The sequence below is a fragment of the Typopeltis vanoorti genome, chromosome 17 (assembly GCF_054136105.1).
Source record: "Typopeltis vanoorti isolate ZY-2024b chromosome 17, IOZ_Tvanoo_1.0, whole genome shotgun sequence".
NCBI classification, from domain to species: domain Eukaryota; kingdom Metazoa; phylum Arthropoda; class Arachnida; order Uropygi; family Thelyphonidae; genus Typopeltis; species Typopeltis vanoorti.
The window spans coordinates 74,752,824-74,778,242 of record NC_143565.1 but is presented as its reverse complement, the minus strand read 5'-3'; the positions used below and the strand labels follow the sequence as shown (position 1 = coordinate 74,778,242).

General features: G+C 34.3%; 1 protein-coding gene across 1 annotated transcript; it reads right to left on the bottom strand.

Moving 5' to 3' along the window:
- Nucleotides 1-2,048: 2,048 nt before the first annotated feature.
- On the bottom strand, nt 2,049-24,123 carry LOC150097495 (solute carrier organic anion transporter family member 74D-like). Its single transcript, XM_090407462.1, has 10 exons — nt 23,999-24,123; nt 16,300-16,918; nt 15,698-15,784; nt 14,062-14,271; nt 13,299-13,463; nt 9,961-10,153; nt 9,429-9,588; nt 7,797-7,951; nt 3,027-3,091; nt 2,049-2,494 (listed from the first exon to the last, which is right to left on the bottom strand). The coding sequence occupies exons 2-10, from the start codon at nt 16,901-16,903 to the stop codon at nt 2,127-2,129; spliced, it is 2,007 nt and encodes a 668-aa protein (XP_090263588.1). The 5' UTR covers nt 16,904-16,918; nt 23,999-24,123; the 3' UTR covers nt 2,049-2,126.
- Between the last annotated feature and the right edge of the window lie 1,296 nt (nt 24,124-25,419).

Sequence of the window (25,419 nt, the reverse complement as noted above, 5' to 3'; positions counted from 1 at the left end):
TGAGTAGCTTCTGTTTTTTTAATTTAATTGTTATAATTCGATCATTTACAAAATTGTACTTTCGTATTATATTTTTCCATTTATTATCGATTAAAATGGCTACTTCACTAGAAGCTCTGTCATGTTGATTCACTCCACTATATAACCTGGTAAAATTATTTATATCTTTTGTTCACCTTATTTGTTTTGTTTCTGTTATCAAATATATATATTTTTTTTAATTTTTAGTTGTTTTTCTAATTCTAATTCTTATATTGACATGCTTCTTGCATTCCGCGTGGCAAATTTTAAAATATCTATATTAAAATGAGTATAATGCGTATTAAAATGCGTATAGTTGATGTTTAAATGCATCCTCTTTATATAACGATGTAAATGTTTCATTATTTCTCTTATTTTAAAAGGTATTTGAATTCGCATCCCAATTAGGATTTTTATGCCGATTATATGTATGAGAAAACTGATGTGATAATCCCTTTTAGCATATTTTATTTTATTCTTTGTTATCTTTATCATAAAAAGTTGAAGTTATGCATTTGGATGTATAAAATTATCGGTTATCTTGAAATGTGGAAGAAAGTGCTAGTTACGTCCCTGTCTCCCCCAGAAAAATTTCATAATTTCGCAAATTCTCTCTGTCCCTTTTTTAATACCAATCGTGTATTATTTTCAATGATAACAGAATGTATAGTATTGTATCTCGCCAAATCATGCGATATTACCATCAACTATCCAGATATAATTTTACACTTGCAGTTCTGTTTGGTTTAAATCCCATGGTAATTGAAAGTTTATCTAAGTGAATACATTCTTTTTTTTTTCATTCAGATCTGTTGCCTCTACTACCTCTGGTATTACTGAAAGAGTTTTATTCCAGTAGAAAAGAAATATCTGACAAGAAATCAATCATTTGTCAAGAGAATTAATATTATACAAATGTTAAACTCTTTTAATTTATATGTTACTATATCTCGAAATAAATCTACTAAATCCAAGTAATGTGAATAAATAAACATTTGGTTATTGTAGAACGTAATTATCCACGTAACTTTGAAAAAGTAATCATTAATTATTACGGCAACACTACAGAAATTGTATTCGGTACCCAAATTATGCAGTGGATATTCTACTAGTAACTTCTCAATAGGATATTTGAATCATTTAAAGATCTTTGGCGACAGAGCTATTTCTTTAATGACAAATACCAGTTCTTTGTCTTTCACTTATGATATAAATTAAAAAGTTGTACATTCCACCCGCACTTCGCCTTTGCACATGATGCACTCACAAATGTGACTGTGTCATTACATTGAAATAATATGATAACATGCTATATTGGTAATAGCAATATAGCAAGTTAAAAATAGGACAAAATGGTTTGCTGAAACGATACTCTAATATAAGTGATTATGAAAACCGTTAGACTAATATAACAGCTCATGAAATCTTGGTTCATCATCATCATTAAATTCCTGATATGTACCCTCAAGGAGTGTACAGCATATGATAGTACTACATGAAAAATTTACATCATTACCAACTTCTTATCCACAATTTTCCTCCAAATCAATCTGTTACCGGTCAAGACTCCAACATTAAGTTTAGTAATTCAGTAATTTAAGGATTGCTCCTAAGTGCTGAAACAATAACTTTCTATATTCTACCAAAAGGTCACTAACAAGATAATGCACTTATGAAGAACTTAGATTGTTAACATTTGGAGAGCTTGGAGTATTAACATTTAAGAGAAACTTGGAGTGTTAACATTTAGGAACAATTCAGACCAAAGGAATGTTAAGAGTACTAAACGGAAAGTTATAGTTCGGGTTGTATGACACTAAAAGTAACATTTACTTTTAGTGTCATAATTCCCCAAAATATTACTCCCCTAGATATGATTATATGATTAATGGCATTTCTTGAATAGATATGAATTATGAAAACGTGTCGTAATTAAAATATAAAGAGAACATATTAGAAGCATAAACCTTACTATTTTCAAAAACAAACACATTGTAGAAAAAAAATTTAATTAAAGTCTACAAATGCTAATAACACGGTTTTGATCGGACACTTTACCTCTCCTGAGACTGGATAGAAAAACAAGCATCAACAGTACGGTATGGCTAATCAGAGTTTGTCATATTATGCATTTCTGTAATATTTCCTTTTTGGCCATCATTCATTTCTTTGAGCGTGAGCATGCCGTTGTAACTTGTCTGAGATTTGGGATTTTTGCTATCTTCAATATTTTTTACATCTTCAAAGTTCTTTTCATCGTCGTAGAAGTTTGTCAGCCTCTTACTTAAGAAACACACTCCAGCGTTAAAGAAGAGACCCATTGCAGTAAATCCTATGGACATTCCCTGTAGATAATAACTGAATTTGGCGGTATCATACAACCAGCAATGTCCAGTTTCTCCACATTTTTCTTCCCATAAGATGCACGCATTGTCGGTTACTGCTCCAGTTATAATTGGGATAGGAATAAACGCTGAATCACAAATAAAGTTAGCAATTTTAGATCAAAGTTTTGTGTATCGAAAAATAACTGTTTTACTTTAATATTCTTTATATTTCAACCATTAATAAATAGTTTATTATCAAAGAAATGCTGAAATAAAAATGGGTAAATAATCTATGCATAATGTATGTATTAACTACTTGACGTTGCATGGGTTCACTTTATACAATAGCATCATGCAACCAAGAATCCTGTGGCTTTATCACGGCATCGGTTTGTACTTCTTGTTGCAGGTTTGGTTGAACAAATTGCTTGACGTCATTTTTTACACGGTCATTATATAAGCTTACGTACTATGGAAATTTTGATATTATTCAATCTAAATAAGATTGTTTTCCAACTTTTAAATGAGTTCTTAAGAATTGATTTCGTAAATACTACATTCAATTTTAGTAGTAACGTTGGAGCATGAAAGCAAATTTGAATAATACGCGAAATCCTACTATGGTATATTAATATAGATAGGACTAATTGCAATCATGGAAAGAATGAGAATACCTACCGAAAAAAGTGACAATGAAATCATACATTCCTAAAGCTAGAGCTTTATCTTCCTCATCAACACATCTGTAAATAGAAAACATTCTTTATAATACTTTAAAAAAAGCGTTTATCTTAGATTTTCTACACAATATCAGAGAAAGTCATATTTTTGAATTTTAAACGAACTGAATCTTTTATTAACCATCTTTAAGTCGATATTTTTTTTACTTTTATTTATCACAGATTTATTATTTAATTCACTTAAGGATCGAGAAATATGTAGGGTGTTCTTCAGTTATTTGAGTGCTATTCTCAATATTTTTATTGGCAGTGTTTTTTAAAGCACCCCCCCCCAAATGTAATTGACGTTTGCATCCTTAGCATTAAGTTTCCCTAGAAAGATCAATCGATTCGTGTCGCAGACTTTTTCTAAGCCTTTTTTCGACCGGTTGCCGGGGTATTCGATCAAAAGTGTGATCCCTCACATGAGAGATGGAAGAACCTATAAGAACATTAATGCCGTATGTTGGGTAAAGGTGACAGGTTGGAAAAGTCGTTTATTGTCATCTTATTTGAAGAGCTGCTGGTTGAAATTTGTTTGGAAATACGTCAGGAGGAAGGCTGTTCGAGAGAACACAGGTGGATAGAATAACCGAGGGAGAGCGAGACGCTCTTTCGCTGTGCCTGTAGTTGAATTGAAAATGGTACTGATGTTCCTTTTGTTTTAACAAGTCCAGCTGAAAGTTAATAAACGAGGGATTCCAGTTCAGTGGAGGAGAGACCATCGAAGTACTTGTATAAGAGACAGCACAGAAACTACATCTGAGAGAAAGAGAGGGGGGGGGAGAGAAATCATCTATGAGCCTAATTGCTCTATTCTGGACAGCATCAAGAATATTTAAGACAGGTACTGTTTTAGAAGTGCATTACATGAATAACTTCTTCAGCATTTTTTAAATTCTGAAACAGCTACTGATGTGATGTGTTTATTCCAGGAAGGACTGTGAGTTATCGTTGGTACAAGCCGAGAGATATGATCCTGTCTGGTGATATTTTATTACTGAGGATAAGGGTAGGTAAACTGGGATCTCGGGCCGGATACGAAGCCTTTGCGGACCGCCAATTTGCGAGATCAAATGCTCTAGAGCAGAGGTCGCAAATTGGCGGTCCGCAAAGGCTTCGTATCCGGCTCGCGACCTTAATGATTTCTTTTCTAAAAATCAATGTTTCTAACATCCTGCGGGGATTAAAACAGAAAAAATTCGAACTTCTAAATGTTTTATGATAGCTTTAAACAAAAGTAAAACTTATTACTACAATTCTTTGTACCGTGTTTCAACAGAGGATATTTTCGAATGTTATCACAACAAATGATGATGCTGTTAAATGTAGTTATGTCATAAGTGAAAAAAAATTCTCGGGCTTCGAAACTTTTTACTGATTAGAGAATTTTTTAAAAATTGTATTTTAAGCGCAGTCAAAATCATATTTCCGGAAAAAAAGCAAGCATTTCAAAGTATAAGCCTATCAGAAAATACAATTACGGAGCGTGTTGAAGATATAGCAGAGAACTTCCAAGATCCAAGATATATTGCGTGAAAAAATAAAGAGTTTTGTAAACGTTTTCCATTGCAGTTGACGAATATTTAAAAAAAAAAAAAAGGTTATAAATTTTAAATTTAAATGGTGATGTAACTGTTTACGTAAGTCAGAAAAGCCAGGCAACAAAAGCGCCTTTGTTAGAAACTTTATTTTTTTAGTTTATGTTTTGGTTCGCTGAATAATATTGAATACGGCCCGCGTTTGATATACATCTAATTGACTGTCCCTTTGCTGCGTTTGAGTTTGAGACCCCTGTTCTAGAGTATAATGCCAACAACAGCAACAGGTATTTCTCCGAATCATTTCATGGAACGTGTCCGATGGTGGGTAATGCAACCTAAAAAGGTCATCCTTGTATCGCCACTTCAGTACTACAATAAGTACGATCATTTTATTTCACCGCGAAAAGAAGATCATCTACCAGCTAAAGGAACTAGTTGGCCTTTCTTCCAACATGAAAGATATCTTTGTACCTGGACTCACGGAATCCATACCGGTGGCAGTTGATTAACTGGTGGGTCCCTAGGTAGTGCGAAGTTCACTGTTAATGACTTTTGCATTGTACTGGAGGAGAATCAGGTGATGGCAATTGGTTGGTACTTTGATGTGGACGTTTATCTCATTGTTTGGAATAGGATAGATTTATGCTTGCTTCAATGCGTTAAGATACGTGATAGTTATAATGCGTTAAGCGTAAAAGATTGGAGACGAGTAGCTCTGAGGAACAGTATTTGAATTCATTCGTAGAGATGTTATCAGGACCAGAAGATTTTTAGTATGTTTAGAAATCTTCTGATGTTTTTTTTTTTCTAAAAACCCCACGAAACATATGGAGCAAAGTGTTTAGTATGATAGGTGGCCATTTGCTTTGGTGTATGGTAGGTGAAGCAAAATAGTGATGCTAGGAAGCTAAATTTGTCTTTTTTAGGCGCTGTAATAATAATGTCATCTGAATGAGAGAGAGGCGGAAGCATACGTGAACCGAAGTTGCATCTGATGGCTTCAGTAACAGAAGGAACGGCTCTCATTTAGAGAGAATGAGATTTTTTAGCCTTCTACTACATGAAGTCAGATTTCGGATTTGTTAATGATTCGTTTTTGTTTATTGCTGGATGAGTACGAAGCTACAGTTCTTGATGAAGTTCAGCTGTGATAAGCTGGGATTTTTGCTTGAACTGCATTGGTACACCAGGAATGAGAAAACTGGTGAGAATTTTGGGAAGAATATGGAATGAAGGTCTTCATGCTGACATGGGTAGTTTCTGTGGTTCACTCGGAGCAGATGCTTCGCCATGGAAAGAATGAGAAGAAGTTCCGAAGGTTGTTCCGCTCGTGCTGCCAGATGAAATGGAGTTGGGGGTGGTTGTGGGACAGACGTTTTTTATGAGAGAGAGAGAGAGAGAGAGAGAAGAGACTTGCAGAAGATTGGGCTCTGAGTTACTGAGTGGTGAGGTGACCTCTACAATGTATTCGGAAGCAGAATTAGTAGAGATCAATTGTATTGGGATGGTGAAGAGGATTATCAGAAATTCTGGTAGGCAGGTGTAAGATTTTTGTTAGGGGATTGCTTACCGAAAAGGCTTCCACTTCTGTCCAACTTGGTCTGCAGTATTTTGTTAGCTGCATTGCAGATGGTCGAGTTCATGGAGAGAAAGTTGAAGATATTATAGCGGTTTTCGCCGTTAGGCTGGTAGATTCATCAGATGAAGTTGCTAAATCAGACAAAGAAACCTTGAGATAGAGGAGATCAAAAACAAAATTTCTAAATTGGCCATTCTCTGGCAAGCGGTATGAGATCTCACAAAAGTACAGGTATCACCCTCCTGTCGAAAAGAATTGTAAAGTACATTATGGATACTGAAGTTGATGTAACTGTAATATGGATTTTTGTTAACAGTAAGTGATGATGCGCACCATTTATGCTGGTGCTTGTGCCACACGTTTGAGAAGTGGATGTGAAAGTGACTTTTTGTGGGAATTCCAGCATGTTTTGTATGATGTATTTGGTGTCTAAGACACACCAAACACATCATATAAAATGTTATCATGAATGGGATTAAGTAATGAGAGAGATTTGTTTTAATCGCAGTGGCACTGACGATATATATATATATATATATATATATATGCTTCATACTTGGAACATTTATGGTTTATGGTTAAATGGAAGGATACAGTGGGACATGCAGGAAAAGGAGATGGGCTGTTGGTCATTCTTCCATATAGATATAAATTTATCTCCTTGTCATGACGTGTCATCGACATTGCCATTCACATACCACCATTCGGACTCGTCTCTAGCCACGACCTGATCGAGTATGTAACAGCAACATCATGCGGCGCAGCTAACGGAGAATCCTCCTAACTCTTCACCATCAAGTTCGGATCTGTGTACTATCTCATGGCCGACCTATGGTACTACATTTTTTATTGATGTACCCTCGAAATGGACGAGGTTTGGGTCTATAAGTATATTTAGCATGCACTTTTGGATTACAGAATAGAAACTGAAACGGTACTCTGGAGAACAAAGAGGGCATTCGCTACCTCAGTACTACAATAAGCATAATCGTTTTATTTCACTGCGAAAAGGTCATCTACCAGCTAATAGAACTAGTTGGCATTTCTTCCAACATGAAAGATATATTTCTACAGCTGGAATGGTGACTGAGTTTGGTAGACTCCCTTTAGTAGAAACAGGTCAGACTATTGGAAGGAGTGTTTACTGAAACTGCATCTCAAGAAAATCGAATAGTAAATACAAGTGTTATGATTCATGAGCACGAATCTGCGGCAGTTGTCTGTCAAACTCCTTTCCTGTAAAGTTTTCATTTATTGATAGTTCGCACTCACTATCTTTAAATGCTTGACGGTGAATGAAGTTAGTTAGGGTTTTAGGAGCTATACTTTTATTTCTTAGGCCTTTCTTTAAGAAATAAAAGAAATAAACTTAAGAAATAAAAGGCCTTTCCAAGGCCTTTTATTAAGAAATTTATTATTTTATTTATTAATAATAAATTTATTAAGAAATTTATTAACTAATTAAGAAATAAAAGGCCTTGGAAAAAATACAAGGCAAGGCTTTTTATTTCCTTTAGTTTAAAAACTCCAGTATCTAAAATTTTATTGATATATATAAATTACAGTTATGACATCATTTGGCAATTGATAGCTTAACAAGAGGTACCTTAATGCCACTAGAGTAACTCCGGGATTAGCAGCAGATTCTATCATTAAAGAGATGCACAAGATGATCATAAATGGAATCAGGAAACCACATTCTTGTGAGCAATAACCACTTACAACAGCACCACTTTCAACACAGGAGCACTCCTCGAATATCTGTAATTCATTAATTATCTTTAAAAAAAGATATATGTTTTCATAATAAAAAATATTACTATAGGGACTTTAAATAGTTAGAATTCACTATTTACATACATTTCCTTCATAAAATATTCTTGCTGCTTATTTTGGATATAAAAAAATAATTAAATGCCGAAGACTGGTTTTTTTTATATACATATATTTAATAGCGAGTAAGTGAAAACCTTTTTTACTCACTTAGAATATCTTCATTGAATTACTCTTTCTTATAGAATTGGCATCACTGTATGCCTGTGAGTTGGGAGAGTTAAGAAGTGTTGGCTGTTACACTAAGCTCCTCCGTGGTACAGTGTGAGTAACAACGGTGTTGGAGCGAATTGAAGAAGGACCATTTCGAAATGACCCCTTTTCCAATGGCCATTTCGAAGTTTCTTTTGAAGAAGCTTCTTCTTTTTTTTAAGAAAATCAAGATCCAGGTTATCGGAGGAAGGAAATGTTCGTCATTACTTGGGTGATCTCTAGAAAGGATGCGAGAATCAGTCTTTAGTAGTTGGATTTAAACGGTCTCACACAGAGGCGAAAGGTCTTTTATCTCCATTTAAACTCTGATTTTTTATCTGGAAAAACAGGATGGTTAGGAGGCACTAAAAGTGTGAAGAGAATTTCACCGAGGTTTGATGTAAGCACAATTCTCCACGTTCAGAGTTCAGATTTTATTTGGTGTACTTTGCTTTAAATTACGTCAAAAGAAACTAGGACGATGAGCTCAATGTCTAATGGCTATTAATCTGTATTCTTCTGACCAGGCTTGGTGGATTTAGTATCTAAAACAGTTTCCACGAGGGGAAATCCTGCTGCCGCCTAATGAAACGCTACTTCACTTCAGTTTTAAAATTCTTATAAGGGTTCAATGCATCCTACAGGAGATTAGAACATAAGACTACCCCCAATGAAAGGTACATCATGGTTGACGACTGAGCAACGGAGAGAGAGAGGGGATCCATCCCGCTTGCAGGATGGCCGTTTCGCTACAAAGGATAGCTCTTTCCCTTTGCTATTTTAATTCAAGAACATTAAATAGCATCTGACCTGGTCACGGAATTTAGTGTTTCCCACACGACAGTATTGCCCGTACTTTACCAAGGAAGGAATCGGTTGCAGCCATTAGTACTTCCTAGCGAACAACTAACCGAAATCAGAGATGCTTTACTAAACAGGTTTCTAAACGGCGTCTGCGTTCGACACTACCCCAAATCACAGACTCACGTTCTCATTTTGTTTTTAGTGTGTGTGTGTGTGTGTGTGTGTGTGTGTGTGTGTGTGTGTGTGTGTGTGTGTGTGTGTGTGTGTGTGTGTGTGTGTGTGTGTGTGTGTGTGTGTGTGTGTGTGTGTGTGTGTGTGTGTGTGTGTGTGTGAGAGAGAGAGAGAGAGAGAGAGCACATTCCCTACTAGTAAAGTTTCCCAGCTATGATAATAAATGATTCTTACATACCATTTCATTTGTGGAGCCATTCTGCTGTGTGCTATAGTTGCTGCATCCGGCATAACAAGAAGAGAAATAAGTAATATCGCCATCTGGTGAACAAACAGGCTCAAAAACGTCTGTAGTGCATCCACATCCTCTGCTGCAATTGGTAGTGACATTTAGAAGTCTGTAATATAAAGAATGCTATAATTTTGAATATTGCCTTTAAGGTTTTTCTCTCTTTTCTTTTTTTTTTTACTAATTTTATATATTATTGTATTATCATTTTTACATCGTCCGGTAATCATGTAGTCTAGAAACCAAACATGGAACTTTTCAAACCACTTTAGGAATCTAATAAACGCGGAAGTAGTCTCATATTGGGCAATGACATTCACTTCCCACCTAACTCTAAAAGTATCAAAAATATAATTATGACACAGGAGTATAAAACGAAAATATACATACCATATAAAACAAGAGACTTTCTCTTTGACCTGTATGTATTAATAACCAAATAGCAAATAATAATGAAGATTCCAAAGTCTTCATTACCTACCCATTTTCCATGAGTGTTCCATGCATATTTATTGGAGGACAATTCATAAAAATGAATGCTAGTAATCTAAGAGCAAAAATAATTTCACGAAACACGATGTATCCCGTTACATAACGAGGTCTTGGCTTAAACTTTTGAATTACTGCGCCACCAAGTAGCGTACCCACAAACATCGTTGTCATGGCTGCAGAACCTGAAAGATAACAAAGCCATGAATTAATTATGTCAATTACGATTCAAATTTTAGATACTAAGAGAGAGAGAGAGAGAGAGAGAGAGAGAGAGTTAATTTAATGATCGGTGAACAAATATTTATATTTTTTATTCTATTTTTATATCTAATAATTCACACGTTTTTGTGAATTATTAGATAGTATCTCAAGTTCTTTTTTTTTTCTTTTTGTGAATAAAAGTACTTCTTTTTTGTCATTTTTCTACCCTTGTTAGGCTTAGTGAATGCGTGTGTTCTCTTACTCGGTTTGCCTGTTTTACTGGATGAAAAATCCGAGTTTCCTCGAGGGAAAAAAGTCCTCTCACGTCCTTATGATACTGGCCAACTTACCTTCATCTGAAAAGACCTGATAAATGATCTTCGCGTCCCAGAAGGGAATCGAACCCAGGTCTTGCGAAGAAAAGTAACATTACCGTATCGTTTGTATTTGCTGTTAATTAAACAGATACATAGTATTCGATGGTAGGAGAAAATTAATAAAAATCAAGGGGAAGTAGTAAAAGTGGCTATGTCTTGAAGCATTCTTTACACTTCTTCACTTAGTACAAATTGCAAAGTAATATAAACGATCATGGAAATTATAAGAACTATAAGAGACTGAATCTTTAGCTGTCCATGGTTAGGATAGGTCTCAACGAAAGGAAGCCGTTAATCATTTCAAGGATTTGAGGGATTTATGGCGTTATTATCACCATCCTGAAAAGCTATCAGCATTTTCTTTTTCTAGATATTTTCATAGTCTGTGATCGAAAGTGAATAATGTTATCTACAAGCGCTGCTGTAGAGCAAAATGAATATATTAAAATACAAAAATTCTGTTTATATATATATATAGGATAATATATGTAGGATAATATATATATATATATATATTATCCTACTACCTGTCCTCCTAACCATGTCCCCGTTTCACACTTTGCATTGAGAATTATTCCAGAACTTTTTTTTTTACCTTTGGTATTGTTTAGGTTACTTTCGAGAATTTTTTTTAATTTTAATTTTCGCAAATATTAACGATATATTCTCATACTAGCTGATGTTTAGATAAACATTTTCTTGCTAGAAAAAATGAAACGAAGCAAGTAAGACAAAGATGAGAAATTTGACGATATTTTTATTAAAGAAAACACAAAATGCAAAGTACATAGCTTTAAGGAAAACGTTCATCGTTACTCGCACTTGCTTCGATCATCATAGGGTCAACTGGAAGAAAACACTGAAATCAGCTTTACGATTGTTTTCATTGCTGTTTCCATACTCCTGATCCAAACACTTCTCCGACCGATAACTAAAATAATCCTTGCCGGAATGAGGGTTTTGCAAGCTCTAGTTTTCAAATAAATGTTCGAATGTGCTCCAAGATAATAAAAAAAAACTTCGCAAGATAAAACAATGAACTATCTGAGCGTAAGCAGGTTGCAAGGTTCTTAGATAAATATGGTTGAGTTAAAAAATCCATGTTAGCTTAGCCTACACTAAAGAAAATTATCAATAAATCCGAAACAGACTTCGTACATAGCAAAAAGATGATATTTGTGAAAGAAAAAAAAATCCTCCAATTCTTGTTTAGACGATGAAGGAAAATTAGTTCCTTCTCAGCATATCTCAGGATGTGCTTCAGAATTAACCCTATCCTCTGTCCCCTATATAAACTTTATTACTCATCAAGCATCTACCCAACAACATGAAAGCAAGTTTAATCCATCGCGCATAACTAAAAAAAGAAGATAAAAATCAGCTTTCACACTGTTATCACATCCACTTGCCCGCCTCCATATATATTCTAGAAAGTAATGAAGATCATTAACAACCAACTTTTCTACCTAGAGGTTTACCAATTAATTAGTTATCACCAATATGAATTTATCCACTATCGTTCTATGGAATACCTACTAGCTAACCTTATCCACATTCGAACACGAGACACGAAAATGTCTGGATAAAGCGGTGTGTTGCTTTTGACATTTCCTTAAAACAGATCGACTTTGGCATGGAGCAAATCTTAATAACTTACCATCATATAGTCTCCTCCTGTCTTTTAGGATTGGATTGTTAGATTACTTTGTGGCCGTTCATTGGGTACGATGATAGATGGTTTCCTCTGAAAATTTTCTAGTCTAGGATGTTCTAGTCCTGTGTAGGATGCTCCACGACACTGTGCTTTCACTCGCACTTTTTATCCAGTCATGACTAATTTTCTCTTCTTACACTGACTTTAGTATAGTCCCTATCCCAGCAAAACATATCACGTAAAATCCATAGTCTCGAACTGGGTCTACTCTTTCGTTTTAAATGCTTCTTATCGCCAGATAGGTCTCTCACATAAGACATGAAATATGTAATAAATATAACTTTATCTACGGATTCCACGTGCTTTAACTTGAGCATAATACAGTAGAGAACAAGAATATAATTTACTGAATGCTCATGATGAACCCACCCAAAAAGTGTTCATTGTTTTTGCATGCAATACTCACCCTGTTTTATGGTTCATATGTAGCTTGGTTAGAAGACGGGATATGTTCTCTGTGGTTGCACACACACACACACACACACACACACACACACACACACACACACACACACACACACACACACACACACACACACACACACACACAATATAAAATCGGCATTGTGAGCAGCTAACGGCTACCGACAGTATTAACATGAAACACAATCAACCTACTTCAGAATCATTGGAGAAGTCAAGGAGTAATTCAGTTTTCTCAGAATTTACCGCACTATTTCTAATTAACTTTTTTTTCTCTATACTTATTTCGTATTAATTATTTTGAACAACGCAACAGCGTGCTTTATTTAGTCATTTGTTTTCAGCAACGTACTTAAATTTATCAAACATTTATGACATTCTTAGTTATGGTTATTTTGAATTTCTGTCTCTGCATGAGATTCCAAACACAATCTGTTGAATGGGAGTCTTCGTCCAACTAGTTTGCATGTTTAGTAGGATGACAAAGCAGATTTTCTTGGAGAATAATGATGACCCAATGAATTATCTTGGGACATCTGATGAAAAGTACTTTTATCTTTATAATATCGTAAAATGTTATATAAATAAACAAATATTTCTTTTTTTAATTACCTGAGAGGAGATTTGCCTTAGAGGCGGAGAAGAGATACTGCGTCTCCATATATTTAGGTAAGAACATATAATAACCTTCAATGGCGTTGATATGAAAGATCAGAGAAATGCATTGACATACGTGTATTGGATTTAGTAATAATCTCTTCACAGCTTTGGGGATACCTATTGGAAAGAAACAAGAGCCTAAGAAACAGTGAACAGGAAAAGTGTTTGATAATTCAACATATAAGAAATTGTGTTTGTGTGAGGGGGGAGTTATGAAACGTCACCACATCGCATTAAATGAAATACACAACACCCTTTTACTTCCCAGAGGGAATAGGAAAAGCAGTTTTGTTCCAAGTTTTTTTGAAATCAGATAAGCAGCTAGGCTCCATCCTTCACCATCACTGACAGTTGATCTAAAGTTTCATTAATTTTTATAGTGTCCGTGGGGAAAATTATGGCACACAACGGTCTCTGTCTTGTGGTCTCTCTTACTCTAAAATGTAACTTAGGATCTGTAATAGCTTAGTTCTGTTCTACGATCATTTATCCTTGATTTACGGGGTTAAAACCCCTATGAGATCATGAAAAGTTCATATATCGTTTTGGTTAAAATCGCATACAGTTTCTTCAAATTTCATACTTTCCCACTCATTTTGCTTAAATTTAACAAACCACAATTATTTATTTAACAACATATCCCTTGTTAAATTTACAAAATATGTATTCGTAATTGGTATACTTATCTATTAGTATACTGAAAATCATTACTTGCCTGACAATTTTAATCCGGGAGGATGTGACTTTTCTTCTTCTTTTTCATCATGAGAAGATATTTCTTGGGTAGATTTTGAAGAAATATTAATTTTTTTTGGAAACAAAGCAACTGGAATCGTGAACAGAAGTAAACCAAAGCCCAACACAAGATACCCTACCCACCAAGCTCCAATCCATCGAGGATCATCGGATGTATATCCAGGATTATCTGAAAACAATAGCAGTAATTATTGTTCAAGGACATGAACTCAGTCCACGATCGTAGCAATCATCACATGTAAGAAAGTTATATTTTTCATAAGTGAACTCTTGGTAGATGTGTAAATAAATTACTAAAATAAGAGCCTAAATGTTTAATTCCAAAATAAGCTAAGTTTATAAATTATATTATACATCCATTTCAATTTTATATCCTAATTGAAATTTTCCTGAAAGCTTGTGAGAACATAGTCTTCAAAATGGGTTACAACTTCCATTTCATAACTTATTCACAATGAATAACTAGAACACATTACTGATTCGTTATAATTGCATATTTCTCAAAAATATTGCCGTTTTCACCAGCTTTTCATTTGTATGATGCTATGGTTCAATAAGAATATACTGCATGAGAACTCATGCATGACTCATCACTTTATGCAAGATGACAGAAAATAATTTCTTACCGATATATTTTTATTAATGTTCCACCCACGAAGATTTTAAACCAACAGTAGCATCCTAGGTGGTTTAAGAGTTAGATACTTCAAAAACTTTGTTCTAGATACGAAATATGCATTTTTTTAAAAAAATCCGTTTTCGCCTCTGATAAGCAGGTGATAACATCGAACCAAGAAAAGAACCTAATCTACCCCCCCGCCCCTCACACACACACACACACACACACACACACACAACGTACATACGCACACAAATAGGCTACTAGATTTTATACGTTCATCCATGGATTTGTCTGGGAAAAAAATAGCATATCTACAGTAGTTCAAAAAGATGCATCTCATGTGATCACCGATAATTTCGTTATTTAAATCAGCATTATATCGACGAACGTTTCGAATTCTATTAAGAAGTTTTACTGCTTAGTTTTTTATGTTTCTACCAACAATTACTTAACCTACTTATTTTTATCTAATAAACATAAAAATATATGGGCATAAAGATATATTGTATGAACAGATTTTGATGGGAATAATTTTCTATTTAATTCAATGAAAAATATCTTAAGCATATCAAAAGATATTAAAATATTAAAATCATCTACAGCCGAGACAACAAACTACTCTTATGGATTGTGATCGAAAACTTGCCATTGAGGCAGACTTGTCTGTGCTCTATATAAGCTTTTTATTTTACCCCCATAGTTGCTGTGTGAGGTTCATATCAATACTTTTATGCTAGCTCCTGCAACATTCCGATTTTATTCTCTTCTGTCCTTGAAATGTTTATGACGTACAACTCTCCACGAATCAGGGAAACATTTATGGAATTGCTGTAATATCTCACATTGATTTTAAGTGATTGTTATTAAGATTCAAATATAAACCAATAAAACCTAAACGCTATCAAGGAAATGTTTGTTACAGTTTTGTCATAAGATATTCCACTTTCAGACATATATGCTACGTGTTACTTACAGAATGGATCTTCGTAATATTTTAAGCATACTGAGGATAGGGAGAAACCCAGAACAGGTCCTAATAACCGTAAAGCAAACAATATACCTGGAAGAGAAAATAAAGATTTCATTTAGAAAATAAATCGAAATTAGGTAGAAAAATAAATAGCGAGTAAAATAAATACAATAAATAAATCGACGTACTTGATTTCATGACTTCATGTCACAGTTAAAACATTTAAGCTGTTATAAAATTCATAGAATTATGCATGAGCAGCGAAAAGAAAAACAAGACATATGCTTCACTTAAATAAATAGGGGATACGTATAGATTGCTCCATAATGTACAGCTTTGTAGCTTTATAAAGAATAGAAAATCAAAACAAGGAGTTTACTTCAATCTCACGAGCATACTGATGTATTTTAGGAGCCTAAAATACATCACGAGGGAACGACGTTAAATTTGAGCGAGGTAATGGTTGTTGGGATACTTTATACATGACAAATTCACATAGAAATGATTTTATATTTAAAAAGAAGGAATATAGCTGCTTCAAATTAATGTACGTAAGAAAATTAACTTTCATTTTAGGTTTAGAAAAGAAGTCAATTGTTACTTACTCAGATATACTGGAGAGTCTTGCTTTTTTACATTGTCATCTATGTAAGGTAATCCTATAAGATTAAAGATTATAGATCCAGTTCCATTTAGTGCATGAGCAATAAAAAATATACATAAAGGCAGCATGGTTAGAGGCGTTCCACCGTCTTCACATGAAGCTTCTAGACCGGTTGCCTTACACATTTGGTACTCCTTCTTTGACAAACTCGTGGCATTCATTGAATCCACAGGCGAGTTATAATTTGCACCATAGATAAAATATGGAAGTATAGAGAGAAAGCAGGTAAACATTACAGCGGCCATTCCTATAGCAAGAAAACGTGGCCTATGGGAACGTCTACTGTAATAGCCAATCAAAATATTTCCTGTTATAGGACCCACATTTTCTCCTACTATCAGCACACCGCTAAATGTGCTATCAAATCCAAATCGTTTCTCCAACGTTGTCATGATACCAACAGAGTAGGCAAAATACGATCCCTGAATCAGACTCAGGGCACTGATCACTACTAAGCAAGCTTTGGGATTAGCAAACCTCTGTAGCCAACTTGGAGTGAAATTACCAATTCCACAAAGATGATCTTTATTAACCTCCTTATCCATGATGGTTTATATGAACTGGAAAAATAACATAATTCATTAATTAAGAATATGAAATGTTTAGTTTAGCCATTTTGTCTCGCTCTCTCTTTCTCTTTTTCCCTCTATCTGACTGAAAATATTCACAATAAGTGATGAAGAAGAAAACGAAAAAAAAAAAAGAAGAAGAATTGACTTTTAATTTAATATCAGTTAAAATAATATGAATCAGTATCGTATTCGTAATCTGTATATTACGAATTACCGATTACCAATTACCATCCAAAGGAGTTTTTACTATTTTCTAATGTGACATGTATAGTAAAAACTCCTTTGGCTGGTACACTAAGTTCGAATCTCGCCTACACTAGGGATATTTATAAGAGATTTCGAAATGAAACCAATTGATGATAGTGGCATACAGTATTCTGAGAGGTTTTCTCCTATCTTAAATAGATTTTTGACTGACATTTATATACTTTACCTATTAATGTGTGTGCTATTGGATCACAAACTCGCCAAACAACACATAACAATAACAGACAAATATGTTATGCGGAGAATTACCGTTCTGTCATTCTTTACTGGCCATCGAGCATAGCACATAAAAGGAGATAGGATGGAATGTACAGTTTGTTGAGCTCACAGATTATGAAATTATTATGCTATTACTAAAGAGTATTCTATTATTTGGTGGATTATGTTTAGTATATCTGAGATATATAAGGCAGTGTTTTTCTTACATACAAGGTTTTGAAGATCAGGGATACACAATAATCAGTGTTAGAAGTTTGACCAAAGCAACTAAATTTATGTGGCCTTTGAATTACGTTCAGTTGCCTGTTTTCTCCCATAGATTTGACTATTTTGAGTGGCTAAGAATAAATATAACGTCCAGCGAGCAAGAATCCTATCGTCTTCTGATGTAACTGATTAGCTTGCTTTCAGTTTAAATAAAACAATAGATTAGTGCCCTTCACCGAAGTGACACGTACAGAATGGTAAATATCGCTTTGGTGCAATCACAGTGTCATCGCTTGAGATTTTAATTTTGTCAAGATCGTGATAGATGTATTCGCTCTCACAATCCAGAAACGTAATTCTGATTTGATTCTTTTTTGCAATTGATCATTTAAAAAAGATCTAGTAAGACCGACAATGGAGTTTCTAGTAGTGAGCCCACGTATGATTTTTCTATTTCGCTGGATTTGAGTAAGTTTTCAGTTGCTTACACTGACGTTGCTCACCTACTGTTTCATTATACTTCAATTCTACGTCAGATGGTACCTCTTGATATACAATATTGTATTGTTTTTCTTCAGATGAATGATAAAATATCAATGCACTGGTTGCAATCTCATGTTGGGAAAGGCCACCGATGTTCTATGCTGCTAATGTATTATGTTTGTTCTGTTTGTTCTTTCAGGGATTAAAAACTAATGTTTTCGATATTTCCGTACGAGATTGATTAACTTACTCTTAGCTGAAAAGCTTTTATAAAGATTAGCCATAGATAAAATTTGAATCTATTTTTTTTTAATCGGCGTTGTCTAGTAAAGAGCTGCATATAAATCATTTAGGGCATCAGCAAAAAAGCAAGATCAAAACAGTATCAAGAACACACATGATGTTTCTCTGAAATATGCTTATTTAAATATCTGTTTAAACACAGTGTACATAAGTAATGGTATACAATAAAACTATGGTCAAAAAGATTCTTTTAATAATGAAAATGATATATGGTATACATAAATACTACCACTGTAAATTATACAGTATACGGTATTACTAATACATGACATCGTCTTTTAACGTCTGAAATGGCTTTCAAATGTAGGTGTAATGAAAAGAATTTGTTTAAGCAAATCAATATTGTTTGTAATTTCTATAAGAAAACACAGCTTGTTCACGGTCTATCAACTTGCTCATTGCAGATAGCATTTGGTCCTTATACCGCCCGGCTTTATATGGAATTTTAGGAGCAATAAGTTGTGATCTTTCGTAAATGGCTGGAATTCATATTTCGGCTTCTTTCGTGAATTTTGTAAATTTTGTAACTCCTGATAGTTAATTCAATGTCTCCATGTATTTCGGCTGGTTCATTTTCATTTTCAACAGATGTCTATTATGACGTAATGAATGAATCGACATTTGAAAATAATATTTAAATTTTGACCAATAATATCATCTTCCCATTTGTATTTTAAAGATCATGTGATTGGTGACGTGACCCAATACTATTGTCGGAAATGTTAATATGTAATGAGTTATTATTGCACTCTAAAGCAACAATGAACTGTCACACAATTATAATTTTTATCTTAATATTAATTCTGTCATATTTATGGATCAATTCATTTACTAGCACAAGTTTAGTCTACGGAAATAAACAATCCATATCTTAATAATGAAACCTTAGTATTTGTTAAATCAATAATTTCGTCAGTATTTTAAAGGCAAGAGAATCAATGGATAGCAAAGATAATTTTACTTACCATATGGTGAAGACGTCTTACTAAAGGAAATACAGTATAACCCAGCTAGAAACATAACTCACTTGATTTAAATGAACAAACTCGATCGATTTTAAAGTCGCTCGGGTAGAGATTGGGTTCGACTTTTTTTCTTTTTCTTTTGAAGTTAAATAAATTTATTTAATGTTGTCTTGTCATGTCTCTGACCTGAGTTTTCGTATTCACTTACCGAATAGTAAATAATGGACGTCATTCGATGGCGTCCATTAAAGCACAATCGTATGTCACGTAATTTGGTGTCACGCAATTCCTGCATGTGACGTACGTTCGCTTAATACTGTGTCTTCAGCGACACTCAGAAATAAAAAAATAAATAAATAATAAGTGAAGTAAGCATGAAAAGGCAATGTTAAAGAAAAAGCAGTTTAGAATTCACGTTATGTACACTCGTTCACGTGATGTATTTATATTCGACAACTCAAGCGTTAGTGTAATTGTTTACGGATAACAGAAGATTGTATTTTGTTGACCTTCAATTATAAATTAAAAAAAAGAATAAAAAAGTAACCGATAGAATTTACAGTAAATGGAACACCAAATACTGCGAAAGGAAGCATTTTAATGAGAACAGAACAAAGTTAGGTTGATTTAATATAGAGGCAGCCAAGTTGTCCTACAACTTAATTGTCCTATGGGTGTAATTTGCATGAGTTCGCAAGTCCAAGTTTGCCAATGTTTACAGAACTGTGAAAAAAAAAATCCGTTTCTTGTAGGGGATAAAACTCCCATCTGTGTTTCCCTCTTTTTTCAAATCCAATTTCAATATGTTTGAAAGGCGTCCCATCAATTACAGGAATACTAGAATAAGTACGTGCATGTAATTTATATGTATGTAAATTGGAGTATTAATCTCTTTCTCGGAACTAGATTAATATTCCAACGCTGTAAATATCTTATAATTAGAAGAAAAAAAAACTTTATTCATTAGTATTAGAATTAGAATAATATAGAACTTACATGAGCATCGTTTTTTTCAAAATAGTTTTGTTGAGTGAAATTGATCGAAAAAAATACCGTCTGAAGATTATATGTATGTATGTATGTGTGTATGTATGTATATATATATATATATATATATATATATATATATATGATTCAACTCCCTCCGTTTTGTATATGGAGGGATTTCGGAACAAAAAGAATGCAACGTAGTTGCTCATCCACGCTCTGAATTTTCTCTTTTACCCCCCCCCCCACTTTTAAAACTCTAGTTTATAATAAATAAACAAATAAAGCAGCTATTTTAGTTAAAGTGTTCAAACTCAGGGATTCTAAAAATGTTTTCGACAGTGGAGCACTGTGGTGACTCCGTCAAATCGTACGAAAAATACTTCGAAGGAGGCGAGTAGTATGAAATAGCTGATGAATGTAATTATCTAAGAGAGAGAGAGAGAGAGAGAGATGCAAAATTTCTCATTCCTCTATACCTATACGCTGTATTGTGTAAGCCCATAATAAGAGTCTATGCAAACAAGACGTTATCAATAACACTTTACGGCACTTCACTCAATCTCATGTTCGCTATACAGAGCTGAAAACCATAGAACAACGAAAACCTCTCGATAAAAAAAAAATAATAATAAGGTAAAATAATTTATTGAAGCATCTCAGATTTTTGAAGTTGTAGCACTGACTATCAGATATAAGTAATTACAGCAAGCATATTGTATTAAGAATCATCCTTATATAAATTATGCAAATTACATATATTTGCAGTTTAATGAGAGCTATATGAAACTAAAATTTCAGAATCCTCAAAATAACTTAATGTCAGTTTTTGTTTTGTTCTTGATTCTGATGTAATACAGTATGGCGCAAAAAAAATAAAAAAATAAAAATAAAATAAAATAAAAGCAGTGTTGAATAACTACAACGATTTATGTTATGGAGTAAATTACGGGTTTATTAACAAACAAATATGTTTACATATGATGATATGTATAGACACAGCTATCGGTGGAATATTGGTTGGGACAGCTGCTGCTCGTATCGTGTAATTTTATCCCATAGTTCATCAAGGGTTGAGGACAGGTCATGGTGGAATACCCATTCCTTCAACATATCCCAAACGAAGGCATCGCGTGATCAGGAGAACGTGAAGGGTACGGGAATTCTGTGAACTCCGAAATGAGCATCCCAGGGAAGTGTTCTGATAAATAGGCTCTAGAAGCACGCGATGTGTGACAGGCTGCTCCCTCCTGTTGGAATACTTGTGCGGGAAATGGAATGTTTTTTCACTACAAATCCTATGTAAATCCTGGATGAACGGAACTAACACATTCTCGATGTAAAATTTTGCTATTCAAGTTAACACTTTGAATGAAATTTTTACACTCTTCAATGAAGTAGGGCCCAATTATGCCCTGGTGGGAAACCGCGCACCATGCGGTGATATTTCCTCTGTAAAACGGTTTCTCTTGGACAAATTTCGGTCTCGAGAAACCAAGAAACCTGTAGGTTCGTCTGTGTACATCAGTGGTCGCCAAAAGGGCCGATATAACATTGTTAGAGGTCGATTCGGGCTCAGAGGTCGATTGGGGGTCGACAGAAAAATATAAGACATCATTGTATGGGTATATTTAATTCGGTTAACTTGGATTACCTCCATGACAAAAGACATGGAGGTAATGACAACGCAGTTAAGAGTGAATCGTGGGATCAGTACCTCCGTCTTACAGGTCCATGAATAGCACCTGTAAGATGGAGTAAGGTCATGAAAATAGTTACTGAGGCCAATCAAGTAGGCCAAAATGACGTATTTAGCAATAAACGGATGTTGGTGGTTCCTGCCGGCCGGCGCAGTGGGAGCGAGATTGCAACACGTGTGTGGTTCTTATTTACTGATACTTACAAGTATTCGATCCCAGTCTCATTTTTGCGCATCGACATACAAGTGAGCGTTAATGTTCTAAAATTCATCAACATACATATTATAATTCAATCGTTATTCATTCACGAACTAAACTTCTCTATGTTGAAGAGTTGAGCAGCGCGGTAGTAATACCAGTGATATTAATACCAGTAGTTTATTAATATCACTAGTAATACCAGTGATATTACTAGTGATAGTAATAGTAGTAGTAATAGTATATACTATAATAATATATACTATATTATACATACAATAAACACTGTAACTATAAAATAAACAATCTAAAAACTCACATAAGCGGTTTTTTTTTTGCTTGTCCTATTATAATTACGTAAAGTAAAATAGAGGGGATCGATAAAAAGTCAAGAAACTCTTCAAGGGGTCGACGGGCAAATAACTTTGGCTACCCCTGGTGTACATGACCGCTTAGATTGAAATGCACTTCTTCCGAGAACCAGACATTATGGAGGAAGGACGGATCTTCATAGACATTGGCCAACTCACGTGCACAGTTTCCCGACGTGCAGCGTAATCCGTTGCTGTTAAAGTTACTGACCCACCTGAATGACGTAGGAAAAGGCACCCAACTCATTTAGGATTCTCTGTAGTGACCACCTCGGTATCCCAAGTTTTACCGCTGTTCGGGGTTGACTGCGATTCGAAGACTGCGACACTTGCTCTAGCACATGCTCGTGATTCTCATTGTATTAATAGTTCGGGGTCTCTCCGAATGCCCTTTGCAATGCAGCAGAACACTCCAGGTACGTCGGAACCTCTCGATTAAGGCAATGATGACACTGGACACGCTTACTGAAACGAAACAAACTGCTCGCAAACATGTCGTAGGCTTGGACCATTTGGTCTTCCAACTCCGTATAAACGAAAATAAATGCTCAACAATAAACGTATTTTCTTTCAACGTCAACACCATTGCTATAGCTAAATGATGATGGCGTAGACTATACACTTGCTATTCTGTTAATATGCATGCAGTCAGACGGCATATCTCATAGCGCGTGTACCGAAGGGGAGGTGTTGAAGTTCATCACTTTTTTTTTTTTGCGCCATGCTTTATTATCCGTCTGTAGTCTTAATATCTAATGTCTAAAACGTACTTTATTGTTCTCTTCAGCAGAGATTCTCCAGTGTATTTCTTATACAGTTTCTTATAAGTTTGTTACAGTCTAGAGTCTCCGTAGTTCTGGAAACACCTGGGTTCGATTCCCTTCCTTGACGCTGTCCTAACGGACGGTTGAGGAAAAGTGGGGGAACCCCATATGACGACAACAACAGATAGTCTATTTTTTTTTCCCTAACAATAAAACAAGTACATTAGATTGTCCCGACAACACTGAATCTCAGTATAACCATCCCCACGAATAATAATTATTATTATTAACAAGAACTACCTCACTGCTTATTTTTCCTCAACAGATGCATTACATGCTGCATCTGTCGTAGCTCCAGGTATCAATGCATAAGTTATGCTTGCGTTACTTAAGAAGGCGGTATTTTCATAACATTAAGAACTGGATTTTTTACAGTCTTTACAATACATTCACAAGTGTTTAAAATTCAACATTATTTCTATTGCATTAATTGTCAGATAGAATTAACATTAAAGAAGAAGAACATATAAGTTTTATCGAGAAAAGTTTTTATTGCATTGATCATTTCAAAAATTTAAATCGGCATTAAAATAATAAAACTTACCCTTGGTTGGAGAAATGTACAACTAAAGTAATGGAGAAATGATGACTGAGGTAGATACTGCATCCGTTTAAATACAGAAAATAAATGTAGCTTACTCTCGTGTTTAAGTGCAATTTCAGACCTTACGTAGTGTTTCTTCAAAGTCGCGAGCATAGCTGTGACATTCTGTTATTTAACTCTGAATGAACGTCACACAGCTAGACATCTTAACTGGTCTCCCACAGTAAAATATATATATAAAAGAGGATGTTGGCAAAGGGCCATAAAAAGAGTACATCCGGAAATCACGTGTTACTCACAAACCTGAACATCGAGTATTTTGCAAGAAAAGCGTATTCTTAGACTGCCACAATAAGTGTAAAACAGTTTCAAAATTCCCGGTAAAAGTAGAAGATTTTTATATCTACAAGAGTGCAAGAAATACAAACGCTGCCTTAATAGTAAAAGAAATAAATATTGATAAAGAACAACCAAAATAAGCAAGACGTCCTAGAACTGATTTGCACTGTTAATCCTTCCAAAAATCTCTTTTGTAGGAAACTTAAATTGCAAATCGCGATTTCATGTTGGTGATTTGTTTTCACAGCCTATCCACTAATGCTATCAGACAAGATGAACTTTCTTTCATGTCTGATAGCATTAAATAACCACTGGTTCTAAAGATACCCTTGGAACAATATTTTACAAATACTTTATTGTATAAAGTATTTGTTCCAGCGGTCTAATGCAATTTTGTGTGTAATTTTGGAACTTCCAGAGACAGAATATGTTATTTCAGTTTATCTACATGTGAGAGACAGACAGACAGACAGATAGGGAATTTTCTTCAACATACATGTTAAAAACAGTTGTTTTTCTATTAAAATAAAATCCGAGAAATTTTGCTTGAATGGAATTTACGATTAACATCTTTTTACTGTTCTTTATAAATCTGACCGAAAGACAAAATAAAATATTAACAAACAAAAAAAACATATGAAACTTTCTTGTTGTAAATTTGAGTACAAAAAAAGTTGTGTTCGGTTCAATCGAAACAATTAATTAACAACAATTACATGTTCTTGCAGTCTAGTTATACTAACAGCTGCGTGGGAAAATTTTAATAATTTGCAAACGTAGTAAATGAATACATTCTAATACATAGAGAAAGAGGAATGCGAATCAAATAAACGATTTTTTAATGATTTTTAATTTTTGTAATTAAAAATTAATCTCTAAATTATACAAAGTATTCTAAAGTATTCTTACTTTTTCCTTATTTAGATAAACATATTTCAACATGAAACAAATGACAAATAATTAACATTTCATTAAGCGGCGAAGATGTTCTATGATGCCATAATTAAATAATTTTAAGTAACACACATACATTAATATCAGCCCACTGATATTTCCGAAATTCCTCAAATGACTGAAGATGT